The sequence below is a fragment of the Linepithema humile genome, chromosome 3, assembly GCF_040581485.1.
Source record: "Linepithema humile isolate Giens D197 chromosome 3, Lhum_UNIL_v1.0, whole genome shotgun sequence".
NCBI lineage: Eukaryota > Metazoa > Arthropoda > Insecta > Hymenoptera > Formicidae > Linepithema > Linepithema humile.
Genome location: NC_090130.1, coordinates 951,176 through 968,962, shown reverse-complemented (window position 1 = coordinate 968,962; position 17,787 = coordinate 951,176). Strand labels below are relative to the sequence as shown.

General features: G+C 30.4%; 3 protein-coding genes across 4 annotated transcripts in view; 1 reads left to right on the top strand and 2 right to left on the bottom strand.

Moving 5' to 3' along the window:
* Window positions 1–4,948: 4,948 nt before the first annotated feature.
* The window catches only part of LOC105675890 (myoblast determination protein 1 homolog), a 145,191-nt gene continuing 132,352 nt past the window's right edge, over window positions 4,949–17,787 (top strand). The window contains exons 1-2 of the mRNA XM_067351848.1: window positions 4,949–6,343; window positions 6,649–6,699. The gene's annotated coding sequence lies outside the window, so the exon portion shown is untranslated. The remainder of the gene's footprint in view (window positions 6,344–6,648; window positions 6,700–17,787) is intronic.
* LOC105675880 (uncharacterized) lies at window positions 6,791–12,702 on the bottom strand. Its single transcript, XM_012373360.2, has 10 exons — window positions 11,872–12,702; window positions 11,161–11,496; window positions 10,795–10,990; window positions 10,368–10,523; window positions 10,099–10,153; window positions 8,759–9,143; window positions 8,005–8,343; window positions 7,537–7,732; window positions 7,103–7,258; window positions 6,791–6,949 (listed from the first exon to the last, which is right to left on the bottom strand). The coding sequence occupies exons 1-10, from the start codon at window positions 12,231–12,233 to the stop codon at window positions 6,878–6,880; spliced, it is 2,253 nt and encodes a 750-aa protein (XP_012228783.2). The 5' UTR covers window positions 12,234–12,702; the 3' UTR covers window positions 6,791–6,877.
* LOC136998738 (odorant receptor 4-like) lies at window positions 13,004–16,429 on the bottom strand. 2 transcript variants are annotated; one of them, XM_067351844.1, is made up of 5 exons: window positions 14,870–16,429; window positions 14,358–14,693; window positions 14,051–14,255; window positions 13,610–13,765; window positions 13,004–13,252 (listed from the first exon to the last, which is right to left on the bottom strand). In XM_067351844.1, exons 1-5 carry the CDS (start codon window positions 15,229–15,231, stop codon window positions 13,199–13,201), a joined length of 1,113 nt encoding a protein of 370 aa, XP_067207945.1. In that variant the 5' UTR covers window positions 15,232–16,429; the 3' UTR covers window positions 13,004–13,198. The 2 variants fall into 2 exon arrangements, with proteins under 2 accessions (XP_067207945.1, XP_067207946.1); XM_067351845.1 differs by having other exon boundaries at window positions 14,358–14,621; window positions 14,870–15,193.

Sequence of the window (17,787 nt, the reverse complement as noted above, 5' to 3'; positions counted from 1 at the left end):
ACGTAAATACGGTAACACGGCTATTTTTTAAGATATCGAAACGCGGCCAACGGGGTTCGAAAGAGAATCGTTTGTACCGGTTTGTACCGCTTTGAATTTCGTTTGCATCTCAACCGGACCGGAAGTACCAAATGTTGAAATTTTTAACAATACATAAATACGGTAACTCGGCTATTTTTTAAGATATCAAAACGCGGCCAACGGGGTTCAAAAGAGAATCGTTTGTACCGGTTTGTACCGCTTTGAATTTCGTTTGTACCACAACCGGATCGAAAGTACCGAATGTTACAATTTTTAACAATACGTAAATACGGTAACTCGGCTATTTTTTAAGATATCAAAACGCGGCCAACGGGGTTCAAAAGAGAATCGTTTGTACCGGTTTGTACCGCTTTGAATTTCGTTTGTACCACAACCGGATCGAAAGTACCGAATGTTACAATTTTTAACAATACGTAAATACGGTAACTCGGCTGTTTTTTAAGATATCGAAACGCGGCCAACGGGGTTCGAAAGAGAATCGTTTGTACCGGTTTGTACCGCTTTGAATTTCGTTTGTACCACAACCGGATCGAAAGTACCGAATGTTACAATTTTTAACAATACGTAAATACGGTAACTCGGCTATTTTTTAAGATATCAAAACGCGGCCAACGGGGTTCAAAAGAGAATCGTTTGTACCGGTTTGTACCGCTTTGAATTTCGTTTGTACCACAACCGGATCGAAAGTACCGAATGTTACAATTTTTAACAATACGTAAATACGGTAACTCGGCTGTTTTTTAAGATATCGAAACGCGGCCAACGGGGTTCGAAAGAGAATCGTTTGTACCGGTTTGTACCGCTTTGAATTTCGTTTGTACCACAACCGGATCGAAAGTACCGAATGTTACAATTTTTAACAATACGTAAATACGGTAACTCGGCTGTTTTTTAAGATATCGAAACGCGGCCAACGGGGTTCGAAAGAGAATCGTTTGTACCGGTTTGTACCGCTTTGAATTTCGTTTGCATCTCAACCGGACCGGAAGTACCAAATTTTGCAATTTTTAACAATACGTAAATACGGTAACTCGGCTATTTTTTAAGATATCAAAACGCGGCCAACGGGGTTCAAAAGAGAATCGTTTGTACCGGTTTGTACCGCTTTGAATTTCGTTTGTACCACAACCGGATCGAAAGTACCAAATGTTACAATTTTTAACAATACGTAAATACGGTAACTCGGCTGTTTTTTAAGATATCGAAATGCGGCCAACGGGTTTAATTTTTTTTAAATTTTTTTTATTATAAAAAAAAATAAAAAAAATTTATTATAATAAAAAAAATTTCAAAAAAATTAGGCCCGTTGGCCGCGTTTCGATATCTTAAAGAACAGCCGAGTTACCGTATTTACGTATTGTTAAAAATTGTAACATTTGGTACTTTCGGTCCGGTTGTGGTACAAACGAAATTCAAAGCGGTACAAACCGGTACAAACAATTCTCTTTCGAACCTCGTTGGCCGCGTTTCGATATCTTAAAAAATAGCCGATTTGCCGTAATTACGTAATGTCCAAAATTTTTCGATTTTCTTGTTTTTCTCAAAATCCAAATTTGTTAGAAATTTTTTTTAAACGGTACAATGTTCGGTAGAACTAGTACAATGTAGTACAGTCGAGAAAAAATCATTTTTCGAAAAGTGTGGGGCTACTCAAAAAATTCAAAAATTTCGATTTTTTGGAAATCCGCGCGTGATTTCAAAAAATTAACTACAGTACAATTTGGTACAAAACTAGTACAATGCAGTACAATTTCGATTATTTTAGTTTTATTAAAGTGTGGGGCTAACTTCATATACATAAAATTCATATATATTTAGTAATAGTTAACTGTAAATGTGTTATTTATTAAATCAAATATGATGTCAATTCTTAAGTTATGTTATGCAAAACATGTGTTTTTCATTTTTAATTGATACTTATTTGCAAATATATGTATTTTGAATTTCTCTGACTTTTCCACGCCAATTTGAACAAAATTTAACTCTGGATATAAAAATGCAAATCACTTACCTTGTTCAAGCAAAAGAAAAAAAAGGAAAAATTTTTTCTCATTTCTTTTCTGATATAAAAATATATATAGACAAAAAAAATAAAAATGTTATTCGATGTTGTTATTATATTATTTTTTCTCTTTTCTCATATATTTCCTTATATATAAAAAAATATGAAAAAAATTTAAATAAATACATAAACAAAGTTAAACATTAATCAAGTGAATCGAAATATATTGAGTTATTCGAAGAGTTCGTAGCAATTTGTATGACACAATCAAAAGCAATTTTTGTATGTTTAGGTCTATTTTTATTCAATAATGTATGCATTGTTGTTTTCGACATCCTTTAATCATCTCTAATAACAGAGCATATATTAGTGAATAAAAATTGATATATAAACATATAACAATTGTTTTTTATTTTGTTCTAAAAAAGTCTACAAATTTTACGAATAACCCAATATATCTAGATCTGATTTAAAAATAAATAAATAAAAAAAAGTACATGGAATATGAGAACCATGAAAAATTATAAATAAAAATGATATAAATCTATTATATAAATCTATCATATAAATAAATAATAATATGCATCTTATTAAAATGAGTATTTTCATGATTTTCAGATTAAAATTTGCAATATACACTTTAATTTATAATTTTACATGTGCATCGTAATGTACACATATTCCAGAGTTAAATTATGAGCAACTAATCTAACAAAGTCCTAGCCTATCCATTTAAAATAATGGATCGTAAAAATAGTTTTACTTTTTATAATTTTATGTAAAATTCTTGTATATGATTATATTTTTAATATTCTGCTATTCGTTCTATTTATTATTAATCTATTTATAATAAGTCTCAGAATTTTTAAAAATACGTGAAAATAACATTTTCTTATAATTATTATAAAACAATAAAAATGAAAAGCATTAAAGCAAAGTATCTCAAAAGTATGTGTTTTATCCCATTGTTCGATCCATTATTTTAATAATAAAAAAAACAAATTGGACTAACTCACCGATCGATGCGCTGCAGCGGAGTTGTCATTCTGTTGATCTGCATAGTTGATCTGTAAAGTACAAAAATAAATCAAGATTAGAGCTGCGTTAAAAATAATTAATATTTATAAACCTATAATTGCATACATTTAATTTTCAATTCGTTTTTTAAGCAAATATGTAATAAGAGATTTGTTGGAAAAAAGTTTATATATTTAAAAAATTAATAAATATGTAAAAAAATTCTAATAATGATGAATATTAATTAATGTACATATTTTACTTTATTCATAGTCAAATATTTTAAGTCGTTTAATAAATTTAATGTGCAATATTTTCGACAAACAAATAAATCATTACTCACCGTAAAGTTGCTCCGCCGATGCCTGATGCTCCCCCTGAGCCTCCTCCTCCTCTCAATGGTCTTCAAAGTTCACTCACACACATTCGCGACGCAAATACGAAAATCGCACGGCACTTTAAACGGCACTTCCGACGCGCGTTTTATACCATTGCAATATTACGGCAAAACAATATTACAATGAAACACACAATATTTTAGACGACACTCCCGACACGCGATTTGTCATGTTAGAACAAAAGTAATACGCAAATATCGCTCGCACGGAATACATTCGACACTTTGTCATGTACGCCACAGGTAACGATGAAAAGGAGCGGGGGTGGGAGGGGGGGCATAAAAAATTGTGAGGAGTAATAAGCGTTGTAATAGAGGGATAACGCGCTGATACGCGAAACCGTCTGCCTCGCTCAAGTGCCATCGTGCGAATAACCAAGAAGCAAGGACAATGTCGCGCCGGAAAATCTAAGGAAGGAGTAGGGGATTTGGAAGGAGTAGAGGAAAAAAATGCACGCGCCGATAACACGCGCAAGAGAGAAAGCGTGAGAGTGAGGGAGAGAGGATATAAATCACACTTTACTTACGCGAAAATTATAGATTTACATCGTGAATTTACCACGGCGCACAACGTGAAATAAAACGTACATATATTCCATCGCCTGCGTCCGCGTATCACTGCAGCTATATAAACATTTTCGACAATCTCTTTCATATATTATACTTACACATTCCGAGTACGCGCGAGAGACGTCGATTGTTTTGACGGTCTCGCGGAGATTATGAAATAAAAACACGTAGCTATACAACTTCGTTTTGACCGACAAACTGAACTGCGAGACGCTACATTTAAAAACAACATACGCGCCAGAATTGCAAACACGACTGAATCAACTTCATGCGTAATGACAAAGCAGATTGATTTCTAACCGTCCACTCTTGCCGAGATCGTACTGATTTCAACGCATGATGCATCCACAGTAAATAATACGTTTCGGCAATCGTCCGTCACTTTAATCGACACTCCGGATAAAAATTCGGCACTTTTTATGGTATCGGAATCCGTACAACTCGAATTCCGGATTCGCGCTACATACGCATCGATACGCACAGCGTAGCTATGATCTATAAAATATCGCTAATCGCGATCACCCGCAGTCAAAATAATAAGTTCCGACACTCGCCCGTTACTTTAAGCGACACTCTCGACAAAAATTTGCAGTTAGTACGCACTTTAACGAGTAAAATATCCACGTAACTCCTTTACGCTCCAAACTGACGCTTCCGCAAAAATATTATCATGACGACTGAACAATGATAGCATAGTACTAAGATCAAAATCGATAAATTCGTCTCTATGTGCGCCACCTTTCATTACGTTTTAACAATTTAAAAAAATTCCAGTGCCCTTATTGGACGTGGCATAATAAAAATTATCACCGAGGGATGGCGCAGATTGTTCAATATCGATATCAAGTGTCGTCACCCTCAATAGTTTTTAGTACATCATGTCGGCTCGCCATAACATTTGGTGGAAAAGTTTTATGATTAATCGCGTGTGCACTTTTACTCATTAAAAACGTCTAATTAGTGCAAGTTTTGGTCGGGAGTGTCGATTAAAGTAACAGGCGAGTGTCGAAACTTATTATTTTGACTGCAGGTGATCGCGATTAGCAGTATTTTGTAGATCACAGCTACGCTGCATCAGCGCGTATGTAGTGCGAATCCGGAGTTCGAGTTGTACAGATTCTGATACTGTAAAAAGTGCCGAATTTTTATACGGAGTGTCGATTAAAATGACGGACGATTGCCAAAACGGTATTATTTACCATGGATGTATTGCGATAAACTATGGATGCATCGTGCGTTGAAATCAGTACGATCTCGGCAAGTGTGGACGGATAGAAATCAATCTGCTTCGTCATTACGCATGAAGTTGACTCAGTCGTGTTAGTGATTCTGGCGCGCATGTTGTTTTTAAATGTAACGTCTCGCAGTTTAATTCGTCGGTCAAAACGAAGTTGTATAGCTACGTGTTTTTATTTCACGACCTTCGCGAGACCGTCAAAACAATCGGCGTCTTTCTCGTGTACTCAGAATGCGTATGTGTATCAAAGAGATTCATTAAAAACGTCTAATTGGTGCAAGTTTTCGTCGGGAGTGTCGATTAAAGTAACGGTCGAGTGTCGGAACTTATTATTTTGACTGCGGTTGAATACGATTAGCGGTATTTCGTAGATCATAGCTACGCTGTATCGATGCGTATGTAGTGCGAATCCGGAATCGAAAATGTTTACATAACTACAGTGATACGCGGACGAGTTGCAGTAGTAGAATATACGTTTCATCTCGCGTTGTGCTCCGTGGTAAATTCACGATGTAAATCAATAATAATTTTCGCGAAGTGAAGTGTATTTATATCCTCTCTCCCTCACTCTCACGCTTTCTCTCTCGCACGTGTTATCGGCGCGTACATTCTTTTCCCCTACTCCTTCCTTAGATTTTCCGGTGCGACATTGTCCTTGCTCTTTGATTGTTCGCACGGCAGAACTTGAGCGAAGTAGACGGTTTCGCATATCAGCGCGTTATCTTTCTATTACAACGCTTATTGCTCCTCACAATTTTCTATCGCCCTTCCCCCTCCTTTTCCATCTTGGTTACCTGTTGCGTACATGGCAAAGTGTCGAATGTATTCCGTGCGAGCGATATTCGAGTATTACTTTTGTCCTAACAGGATAAATCGCGCGTCGGGAGTGTCGTCTAAAATATCGCGTGATCATTGTAATATTGTTTCGCCGTAAAGTTGCAATGGTATAAAACGCGCTTCGGGAGTGCCGTGCGATTTTCGTTTTCGCGTCGCGAATGTGTGTGAGTGAACTTTGAAGACCACTGAGAGGAGGAGGAGACTCAGGAGGAGCATCAGGCATCGGCGGAGCAACTTTACGGTGAATAATGATTTATTTGTTTGTCGAAAATGTCGCACATTAAATTTATTAAACAACTTAAAATATTCGACTATAAATACGACTATAAATAAAGTAAAATATGTACATTAATTAATATTTATCATTATTAGAAATTTGTTACATATTTATTAATTTTTCAAATATATAAACTTTTCTCCAACAAATTTCTTATTACATATTTACTTAAAAAATGAATTGAAAATTAAATGTATGCAGTTATAGGTTCATAAATATTAATTATTTTTAACGCAGCTCTAATCTTGATTTATTTTCGTGTTTTATAGATTAACTATGCAGATCAACAGAACGACAACTCCGTTGCAGCGCATCGATCGGTGAGTTAAGTTCCAATTTGTCTGTTAAAGAAGTAATGGAATAATAATTTAATATCGGTGATTTAAGTTATATAAAAATTAACTGCCAATATTGAATGAAATAATTTATTTCAGTTTTTAAGCGTATACTAATCTTGAAACATCTTTATACAAAAAATTTAATAATAATATTGTTTTTCTATGCGTCTTCGTTACTTGTATCTTGCATTTGTTGAAGTATGTTATAAGTGGAATATGATGTCTTGAGCAACTGCAATAAATGAAGTTGTGTTGCTTTTTATATGTTTCAAATTTAATTAATGTTAGAATGTATACGTTTTATTTAAATTATTAATAATCATTACTATTAATTATGTGATACTAAGATATAATTATGCAGTAAATATATATTGTTTATACTAACACCCACAAACGAATCCAAATTCATTGGTATAACGTAAGCACTGCTAAATTCGATAGGTACTGTACAACGTTTCGTAATTATTAAAAGTTCCTTCTTTACGTTTTGTTCCAACGTAAACCATTCTATTTTGAATAGATCATTGACTAATTGTAAACTCTGCAGTTGTAAAAACACAAAATTTGTTTACGAATCTTAAAAAAATAATTTAAAAATTTGTGCTTTATCGTAAAAGTTGCACAATTAACATTTAAATATTTTATTAGGACAACTTAGAAAAGTAAAAAATATTTTTCGTTAAAATTGAAAAATATTAGAATAGTTAAAATAAAAGAAATACTACGTAAAGTATTTAACTAGAAGATGGTATAATTAAATTAAATACTATAAAAAATATATTTAAGCAGTAAAAAAAGGTTTATTGCAAAAACGCATACCTTTAGTTTGACTTCATTTCCATACCAGCAATACAAAAAAATTTGTGTGAGCATACATGACATGTACATTCCTAATTCGACGAATTTTCCACTCGTCTTGGTTAGCTGATATAAAGTGAAGCACACCACTAATGTACTTACTATAAACTGAAAGGTGATAGTAAATCTAAACTTTTTGTTTAGTAAAGAAGAAAACCTGAAATTTGTTAAATTGTTTCTAATTATCGATACATTAGCAAATATAATAATGAAAAATTAAAAATAAATAAATATCTGATTGACAGGCATTAAATTATAATTTACTAAAAATTAAAAATATGTTAAATATGTTAAATGCAATATTAACTACACAAAGACTATTTTTTACTATTTTCTTATACCGTAAAAGATTCAAATAAACTGTGACATAATTACATTGAAATTGTAGAAAAATGAAATTTAATTATGATATTAATTAGAGAAACGAACTTAAATATAACGTTGTGCTGAATGACGCAGTCACGAAGTGTTTTTGGATTGCGTACGATTTTTTTCAAACGATAACTCAATATCTCTATTTGACAGCAGATATGCAACAATAATCCACAAATAAGACCATCGCAAGCAACGTGTAGAACAGATCCAACTGTTAAACTTATTAATTGATGAAAATATGTAAAATGAAAAACCGTTGTTGATGAATAGTAGTCGAATGGTAACCATGCTCGGAATGTTAATTTTTCTTTCCTGTAATCTGTGAGCAATGATGCTATTGCCGTAGATGCGCATGTTAATTCAACCAGAATCATATAACACAGAGTATTAGTCCTGTAAAATAACTGCAGGAGGTCTTGCATTTCATTTAATACGCAATATTTTTCTTCAAGACTAACTAATTGCAACTAATATTTTTTTTATTATATTAAATAGTTTTAATTTAAAAAAATGGTTAATAGTAATTTTTAATTTTTAATACATAAATTTGATAGAAAGTAAAGTATTAAAATATTAAACATCGATGCATTGTCAATAAAAAATTGCCACTGACAAAAATGTTAAAATTTTTTAATTTTTGCTGAGAATTAATATTACACAAAAAATAAGAAAAATTAATTTAGAATACATTGTGGCATACATTGTGAGTTTTCATATCTTTAAATCTCTCTCTCTCATTAAGTCTACATATAAATTATTTAATTTTTATAGCATAATAATTAAAAAACTATTAAGTTGCAATACTTACTCGATAAGTTTATCGAATTTCTGTCGAATTTCCACTTCTACCACATCGAGCGGTCTACATGGTCCATTTATGAGAATGTTAGTTAGCATTGCGATGTTGCCATTATTCATTAACAGGCTAAACATTTTAAAACAAGAAACAATCATGGCAAGCAGCATGTAAAAATTATCCATGAAATCCTCCGGATTGTCCACAGTCAGAATTATATCCAAAAATTGCGATAATGTAAACGTATTTATTAGCATAAGTATAAAAATTGTATATATGTGATACATTAGGCGTCTATAGGGAGATGTCCAAGAAAGCGGCATCCAACAACCGCAGCTCGTTAAAATTTTGAATGTAAATCCCAATATACGCATTTTAACTTGCACTATTTTTGTTTATTTTTTTATATACGACAAAAGATAAATTATCGGAGATATGTTATTCTTTTTTTTTTATTTATTTCAAATGGATAAACAAAATTGCATTTATACGGTGTACAATTATTGATATCAAATTAATTTGATAGACAAATTTATTAGATAAGACACGTATGCCGTGTCAGTTATCAGTTAAAAACGAGAACAATTATTAGTCAATAATCTTGTTAAAAATGACTACAACTGTGATATAGAATCGTTTTCATAACAATATAGCAGTGAAATCTTGAAAGAGACTGACGATCATCTCATATCTATAACCTCGCGATCTTCCGACAATATGTAATATGCTTTTGCTCAATTTCCCCTTTCACATGCGACGAGTTTTATTATTTAAATGTATGAATCCATCCCTCTTACGTAATAATATTTTTATGCGATACAACTGCATCGTGTCGTTAAATGAAAACTTGGTATTACGAGATATCATCGCATAATAATACGCCATGAAAAAGGTACTTTGTGAAATTAAATATTAGAAACTTGAACTGAAAAATAAGAAATATAAATCGAAAATCTTCAATAATAGTGTTTTATATTGCATATCAGAAAATATGGAATTTACGGCTGTACCACTTGTATAACTATGTTCCAAGTAAATATTTTAATATTGAGTCATATTGTGATAAATTACAATTCCGCATACACATGTACATATCTGGATAAGAACGACCTATACATAGATATAAAATATTAAATACGCTTCTACTTTCTAACGAAATACAGACTGGCGTGAAATAAATGAATCGTGAAGTTCCATCAGAACGTACAACGTAACAACAATTAATTATAGTGTTCGGAAAATTTTATTTTAACCATGAGCTTTACATACATATAGTATAATATAGAATATATAATATTATTTATAATATAGAAAATTTGGATAATAATTTTTCTTTTATTCGATTTCAATACTTGCATCTCGCATTTGCTGAAGTATGTTATAAGTCGAATATGATGTTTTGAGCAGCTGTAATAAGTAAAATCATCCATCATCTAATTTTTAATGTTTAAAATTTAATTAATTATTATTATATTATTTAAATGTACGAATGTATAATATATTTATAAATTTAAAGTTTATGTTTTAAAACTCTATTATATAACAATCAATATTAATTATATTAATATTAATTATATATAAATATAAAATTACATGGTAAAAATTAATTTGTTGCACTAACCGACACGAAAGAATCGAGATTCATAGGAATAATATAGGCGCTCGTAAGTTCGATCGGTACGACACCACATCTTGTGATTGTTAATAAATTTTTCTTTGCATCTTGTTCCAGCGCGATCCATTCTATTTCGAATAGGTCATCGATAAGTTGCAAACTCTATACTCAAAAATGCAAAATATTTATTTATTTATTTTAATTACATAAAATTAAAGGTGATTGATTTAAAGCGAAGAAGATATTGTAGGTACTAATTGTAAAAATATTGTGCATTTTGATATAAAAATTACATATTTAAATATTTTGTCTAGTTCATATAAAGATTAAAATTATTAGAACAAAAAATGGTATTATAGAATATTTAATTTATATGGATAATGTGACAAGTAAAATCATATTTGGAAAAGATAGTTATTTTAAAACCATATACCTTTAATTTAACTTCGTTTCCATACCAACAGTACAAAAAAATTTGCGTCAGCATGCACGACATGTATAATCCTAATTCGATAACTCTTGCGTTTGTGTTGGTCAGTTGATACAAGGTTACACACACTACCAACGTACTTACTATGAATTGAAAGGCAATAGTTAATCTAAATTTTTTATTCACCATAAAAGCAAACCTAAAATGAAATTCATGTTATATTAGTTGATATTTTCTATAAGAGATTTTTGCAACTTATCTTTAGCCTGGCACAAGTACGAAAGCTAGGCTATATATGTTATAATCATAAGAAGCACTACAGAACAGAATAATTTTAGAAATTATAAATATTAATCATATAAAACAAACTTCATTATAAGGTTGTGTTGAATGACGCAGTCACGAAGAATTTCTGGATTGTACATGACCTTTCTGAAACGAGAATTTAATATTTCTATTTGACAGCATATATGTAAGAGTAATCCACATATCAGACTATCGCAAGCAACATGTAGAATAGCCCCAACAAGCAAACTTATCAATTGATGAAAATACGTAAAATTAAAAAGCATTGTCGAAGAATAGTCGAATGGTAACCACGCTCTGAACGTCAACTTTTCTTTCCAATAAGCAGTGAATAATGATTGTATCACCGTGTATGAGCTTGAGAATTCAACCAAAATCGCATAATGAAGCGTGTTCATCCTGTAAATGACTACAGACGGTTTTATATTTCACTTATTATTCAATATTTTTTTGAATATGTAAACCGTGAATGTTTTAATAATTACGAATTGTTATAAAATAGTTTTGAAATTAAAAACGAAATCTATTGTGAACATTAATATAAATAAAAGTACTGCCACTTACGTAAAAATATATTACAAAATAGCAGATAAATTTAATTTACAATTAGTAATAAACTACACTAGAAAAATTAATTAAATAATTCTAAATATTTCACTGACAATGAGAAATATATAATCACTCTAATTTTTTATGCAGATTTTCTAATTATAAAATATAAATCAATTTTAATAATATAAATAACAATAAAATGTGTCATCTCATTATATTTACTCAATGAGTTTATCAAATTTCTGTCGAATTTCCAGTTCGTCTGGTTCGAGCGGTGTACACGGTTTCTTCGTGAGAATATCTGTTAGCAACGCGATGTTGCTGTGATTTGCCAATAAACTAAGCATTTTGAAACAAGAAACAATCATGGCGAGTAACATGTAAAAATTATCGTTGAAGTCATCTGTATTGTCCACGACTAGAATTAGGTCCAGAAATTGCGACAGTGTAAATGTACTTATCAGTACAAATATAAAAATTGTATATACATAATACAACGAACGTTTATAGGGAGATGTCCAGGAATTTGGTATCCAACAACCACAGCCTGTTAATATTTTAAATGTAAATCCTAATACGCGCATTGTAATTCTGATTGTCTCTATCTTTCACATATGACAAAAAATAGATTATCCAATATATAACAGTTTTCTTAAATATTAAATTGTTAAGAAAACTTGCAGATATTTATTGAAAGAAAAAAATTTAGTAGACAGATTACGTGCGCCGCATGCTAACAATTAATCAGTTGTATTCGCAACAGTACAGCTCGCAGTAAAACCTTTAGACTTAATGACCATCGAATGTCTATAGTCTCGCAATTTTCCGACAAAGATATTCTTCGTCCAACTTTCCCCTTCGTGGAGAACGAATTCTATTATTTAGATTGAAACTGTATTCTTCGGATAATATTTTCATGCATCAACCATGAAAAAGAGAATATCGCTAGATAAAGATTTCATATCATAATGTCGCAATATAAAGTTTCGTGTAAATAAAATGTAAAATTCTATATCATCAAGTGGAATCTGAAGAGAAAGAATGAAATTCTCTGATTATTGCAAGTAATATTGCACATATTTCACTTCTGCAAGAAAATATATAATTTAAGACGATTGTATGACGTTGAATAGTTGATGATAACAAATTTCTCCTTGCCGTCTTGACTTACGATTATTTCAAACTGAACGATATAAAGCATCTTTAACATACACGTATAAAGTGATCAAATAAATTCTCAAACATACTGGAGCTAAAATCCATTGATGACAAAAATAAGTAAAAATATCTTGAATCAAAATATTAATATAAATGTGTTAATAGAATATTGTGCAATTAGCAATACAATTTAAGATACTTTTTTTATAACACTTTATTCTACATTGTTTGTTAGTATACAAGAGCATTAATTGCAATAATTTAACTAAATTCTTTACACATACACATACTTTCATATATGTTTCTCGAAGCTTTATATAAATACATATATAATTAATCTATTTTCTACTTTTAATATAATATTAATCTTTTTTCTACTTTTTTAACTATTTCAATCCCGCATTTGCTGAAGTATATTGTAAGCAGAATACGATGTCTTGAGCAACTACAATAAACAAAGTTATTTGCTTACCATTTTTATTAATTTTTAGTAATTAATAACTAATTTTTTTTTCAACAAAAAACATATATGAAAAACAAATTTTTAATCTTTAATTTTGGTGAAAATCAAGATCATTGACGGGTGATGCTCTATTTGGCAGTTTTACCTTAATTTTTTACAAATAATTTGTAATTAGCATCTTTATATTAAAGAAAGAATATAGTGTTAATACATATAATTTTACTTTACATGTTGTTGAGATATAAAAAAATCAATAGCGCATTTATTATTATTTATGATATTTATTAATGTAAAATAAATTACACTAATTTCAGAATAAAAGTAAATTTTTATACTAACACCGACGAATGATTCAAGATTCATAGGGATAACCAAAGCACTACTGAGCTGAATAGGTATTGTGCTGCGTGTCATAATCATCAATAAATTCTTCTGCATATTATGATCCAAGGTAAACCATTCTATTTCAAACGCGTTACTGATCAGTTGTTGACTCTATATTTAAAAATGCAGGAACATTTTTTTAGTAATCTTAATTATAAAATAATCAAATTGCATACATTATTTTGATCGAAATCGATCGAGCTTGTATATCGATTCAAAATCAAATAGATAACCTTAATAAATTAATTCAAAATATTTGTAATCTAAATATTTTATTTTATTAATATAAATTTAATTTTTTTATTGTTGCGCCAAACATTAAAATACATGCACAATATAGAAAAAATTTATAATATCTAAAAAGTAGGAAAGCATGTTTATTGTAAAAATGCACACCTTTAACTTGACTTCATTTCCATACCAACAATAAAAAGAGATTTGTATTAGCATGCACAACATATATAATACTATTTGAATATACTTTGCACTCAACATACTCGTCTGTGTCATCTGATACAGATTGAAGCACACTACCAACGTACTCACTATGAATTGAATGGTGATAGTTAATTTAAACTTTTGATTCACCATAAATGCGAATCTGGAATTAATCGGTTTATACATAAATTTTTCAACAGTTTTAAAATTATATATACATTACAAAAATATATTTTTATTCATAATATTAATTCAAAAAACAAACTTGGAGATATATATGTGCTGTGTTACGCATTCGCGAAGAAAATGTGGCTTATTTACGACTTTTCTCAGATGACACTCCAATATTTCTATCTGAGAGCATATGTGCACCAATAATCCGCAAATCAGACTATCACAAGCTATGTGAAGAATCGATCCAATTATCAAACTTGTGAATTGATGCAGGAATGCAATTTGAAATAGCATCGGTGACGAATAGTTAAACGGTAACCATGCTCTAAAAGCTAATCTCTGTTTTCTGTAGTCTCTGAAATATGATGTCGTCAATGCAAATGCGCACGTTAATTCTACCAGAATCGCATAATAAAGCGTGTTTGTCCTGTAAAATAGCTGTAGACATTTTTGTGTTTTACGTATTATTAATTATTAACATAAAGCCGATAATTCGATTATGTCAAGTTAATGTTTTATTTAATTTGCTTTGAAAAAGAGTTGTACTCTCTGTATGTTATATGTTGTATACTAAATATGTAATAATTATTTTGCAATACTTACTGTACGAATTTATCGAATTTCTGCCGAATCTCGATTTCGTCATGTTCAATGGGCTTACACGGCTTTTCCATCAAAATATTGATCAGCATCGCGATGTTGTTTCGATTTTTTAATAAACTAAACATCTTACAGCAGGACACAAACATGGCAAGCATCACGTAGAAATTATCGGTGAAATCATCAGTATTATTCACAGTGAAAACTATATCCATCAGTTGCGACAACATAAATGTATTTGTTAAAAAAATTATGGAGATCGTGTATACATGATATATAATACGTTTGTATCGTGATGTCCACGAAATCGGTAGCCAACATCCGCAAATGGTAAGAACTTTAAATGTAAACATCAAAATGTTCATTTCCGCTTTACTTATTGCGTCCGATAACGTTAGAAAAAAATTTGATTACACAAACGCCAAAAACGCTTATTTAAATTTTATATTTATCACTCATTTAAACATCGGAAGAAATATGCTTGATCTCTTTCATCTGATTTGTTGTGAAAACATTATTCTTGATTTAAAAAATTAATATATGTATTGCTAAAAATTAAATAATTGTGATAACATACAATTTAATTTTTATCAACAAAAATTACACGCAAATCAAAGAATCTGTATATGAAAATAATAGTAATAATTCTTAAACATATTATATTTCTCTGTAGCACAGCGAGTAAAAAAATTTAACTGACGATTCTACAGTCTATAAGTTTCGCAATTCGATTTTTTGTTTGCAACTGCTGTCCCGGCAACTGTATCATTATCGAAGCGTAGAACTTGCAATTTGGCGTCTCTATACATTTTGCGTGCGCAAAATGCTTTAAAATTTATGTCATTTACGTCCTGTACATGATGTCGCATATTGCTATTTTTACGTCCAACTATAGCTTACACTGAACGTTGTGCTGTACACATCAGCAAACTATCAATTACAGTTTTTCTACATGAAATCTTGATACAGACTGCTTATACATACTTAAAATTATTTTTAATTTATTATTGCCATAGTGTAGTTTAATGTTTCATCGCGTCCCAATGCTTGTCAGTTATTGCTAACGCAAAAGAGAAAAAGCATAGTTTAATAACTTGAATAATTATTTGAATTTAATAAGAGTAATAAAATGTTTGTCAAAAGATTCTAAAAAGCAACATTTCTATGATAAAATGCTTGATAAAACTATAATAAGTTAAAATACTATAAATTATCAAGTCAGAATTAATTAGAATATAATGTGTAATCATTATATCAAATACATTGAATTATGCTACTGTTAATTGTGATTGCAAAATATTTACAATTGAAAAATTTACTGTGAATAAAATTTATTATCAGTTATATTTCAGTATCAGATTATCAAATGCCAGTATCCTGTTCTTTACTGATCCATGATATCAGAGGATTGGCAACAGTTAACACGCTATTATCAACCAGGGATAACAATGTTACTAAGCAATGATTATTGATATAAAACTCAAAATATGAGGTTGTAACAGATTGCTACACAATTTGATGCTTCGCCATGATTGTTGCTACGTAAATTATTTATGTAATGTTTTGTTTGCGTAATATTTACACTAATTTTTATGAAAATAATATATAAGTTATTATAAAAATGAATTAACTAGTTAAACTATTAATATGTTTGATGAACATTTTAATTTTAAAAATATTTTATTAAAAAGTTGATAATCTTGCATTTTTATTTGTTATGTAAAAGATTGCCAAGTATATTAAATAAAGATAAATTAATCTTTATTTAATATACTTTATCATGTACATAATTTAACAATTTCATTAAAACAAATGTTAGTATTATTATTAAATGATTAATGACCGATATTGATGGAATACACATCACTTTCCAGCCGCTAAAACAGTTTCTACTATATGGTGCTAGCTTAGAATGCAAACCACAAGAGGTCCCCGATTAATCGCATATTTTGCCCATAAAAGTGCATGATGAATGCAGAATAAGTATAAATTTTTATCAAAAATCTTTCTTAAAGTGTCGAGCAAACGTTACCAAAACGTATTATTTGCCACTACTATTCACAATTAACGGCGTTTCATCGATTACTACACAGTAAATTGAAACAGGTCACAGTTTCAATATGTGAGTATAGTTTTTGATACTGCATATACACGAAAATTAAAAAAAATTAAAGCTGCAGAGTGTTGAAAGTACATAGTTTTAAGAACAAAATGACGTGTTTTGTTTATGAACTCAGAAAGATAAAAATGTTCAAAAACGGCCAAAACACATAAAAGTACAACTTCAAAATGCTGTTTTAATTTTTTGTGGATTATTGTATATAATTAAAGTTTGTAAATGACATTTTTTAAATTAATATTCAATAGTAGTGAAGTGCACATTTCGCACATTATTTTAGAAAATTTAAACATTATTGTCACAGTAATAATTTTTAATGTTATTGTGTGATTTTTACACATTTTGCGTTTCTACAAGAATAAAATAGATTTCAGCGGTGAGGAATAGAAGAACCTATTTGAGTCAGACTGAAATAAATCAAAAAGATTGTAAGATACGAGAGTGGTCGAGAGTAACTTATAACGAGACTCACGTCATCGCCGGTACCCCATAATTACTGGCGCCGATAAAAAAAAGCGGACGGCCGCCGTGCAGCCACCTTTTAAAAAGGTGTTAAAGTGTGCTTTGTGCCTGTGCATTCACGCCGAGGTAGGTGTTAATTTAAAACAAACCGAAGGATAGCGCCGATTTGAAATCCAGCCGCCGTGTACTTTTATTCGCCCTGAAATTCGATCGGCCGGTCCTCGTTTCAGTGGCGTAGAAGATTTTTCATCTTCCTTCCCGGTAGTGCTTATATTTCGATTTTGTTTAATGAAAACTAAACGTTTAGTTGGAATATACAAGTTATGTCTATTTTCTGATA

Bases quoted from the DNA above. Each gene is read 5' to 3' on its own strand.
- LOC105675880 (XM_012373360.2), bottom strand. From the start codon at position 12,233: ATGCGCGTATTAGGATTTACATTTAAAATATTAACAGGCTGTGGTTGT. The intron at 10,524-10,794 runs GTATATGGTTTT...TTTTGAGTATAG, and splicing joins GAAACGAAGTTAAATTAAAG to AGTTTGCAACTTATCGATGA. The intron at 6,950-7,102 runs GTTAGTATAAAC...CATTTATTGCAG, and splicing joins ATTTGGATTCGTTTGTGGGT to TTGCTCAAGACATCATATTC.
- LOC136998738 (XM_067351844.1), bottom strand. From the start codon at position 15,231: ATGAACATTTTGATGTTTACATTTAAAGTTCTTACCATTTGCGGATGT. The intron at 14,256-14,357 runs GTTTGTTTTTTG...GATTAATTCCAG, and splicing joins CAGCACATATATATCTCCAA to ATTCGCATTTATGGTGAATC. The intron at 13,253-13,609 runs GTTAGTATAAAA...TGTTTATTGTAG, and splicing joins ATCTTGAATCATTCGTCGGT to TTGCTCAAGACATCGTATTC.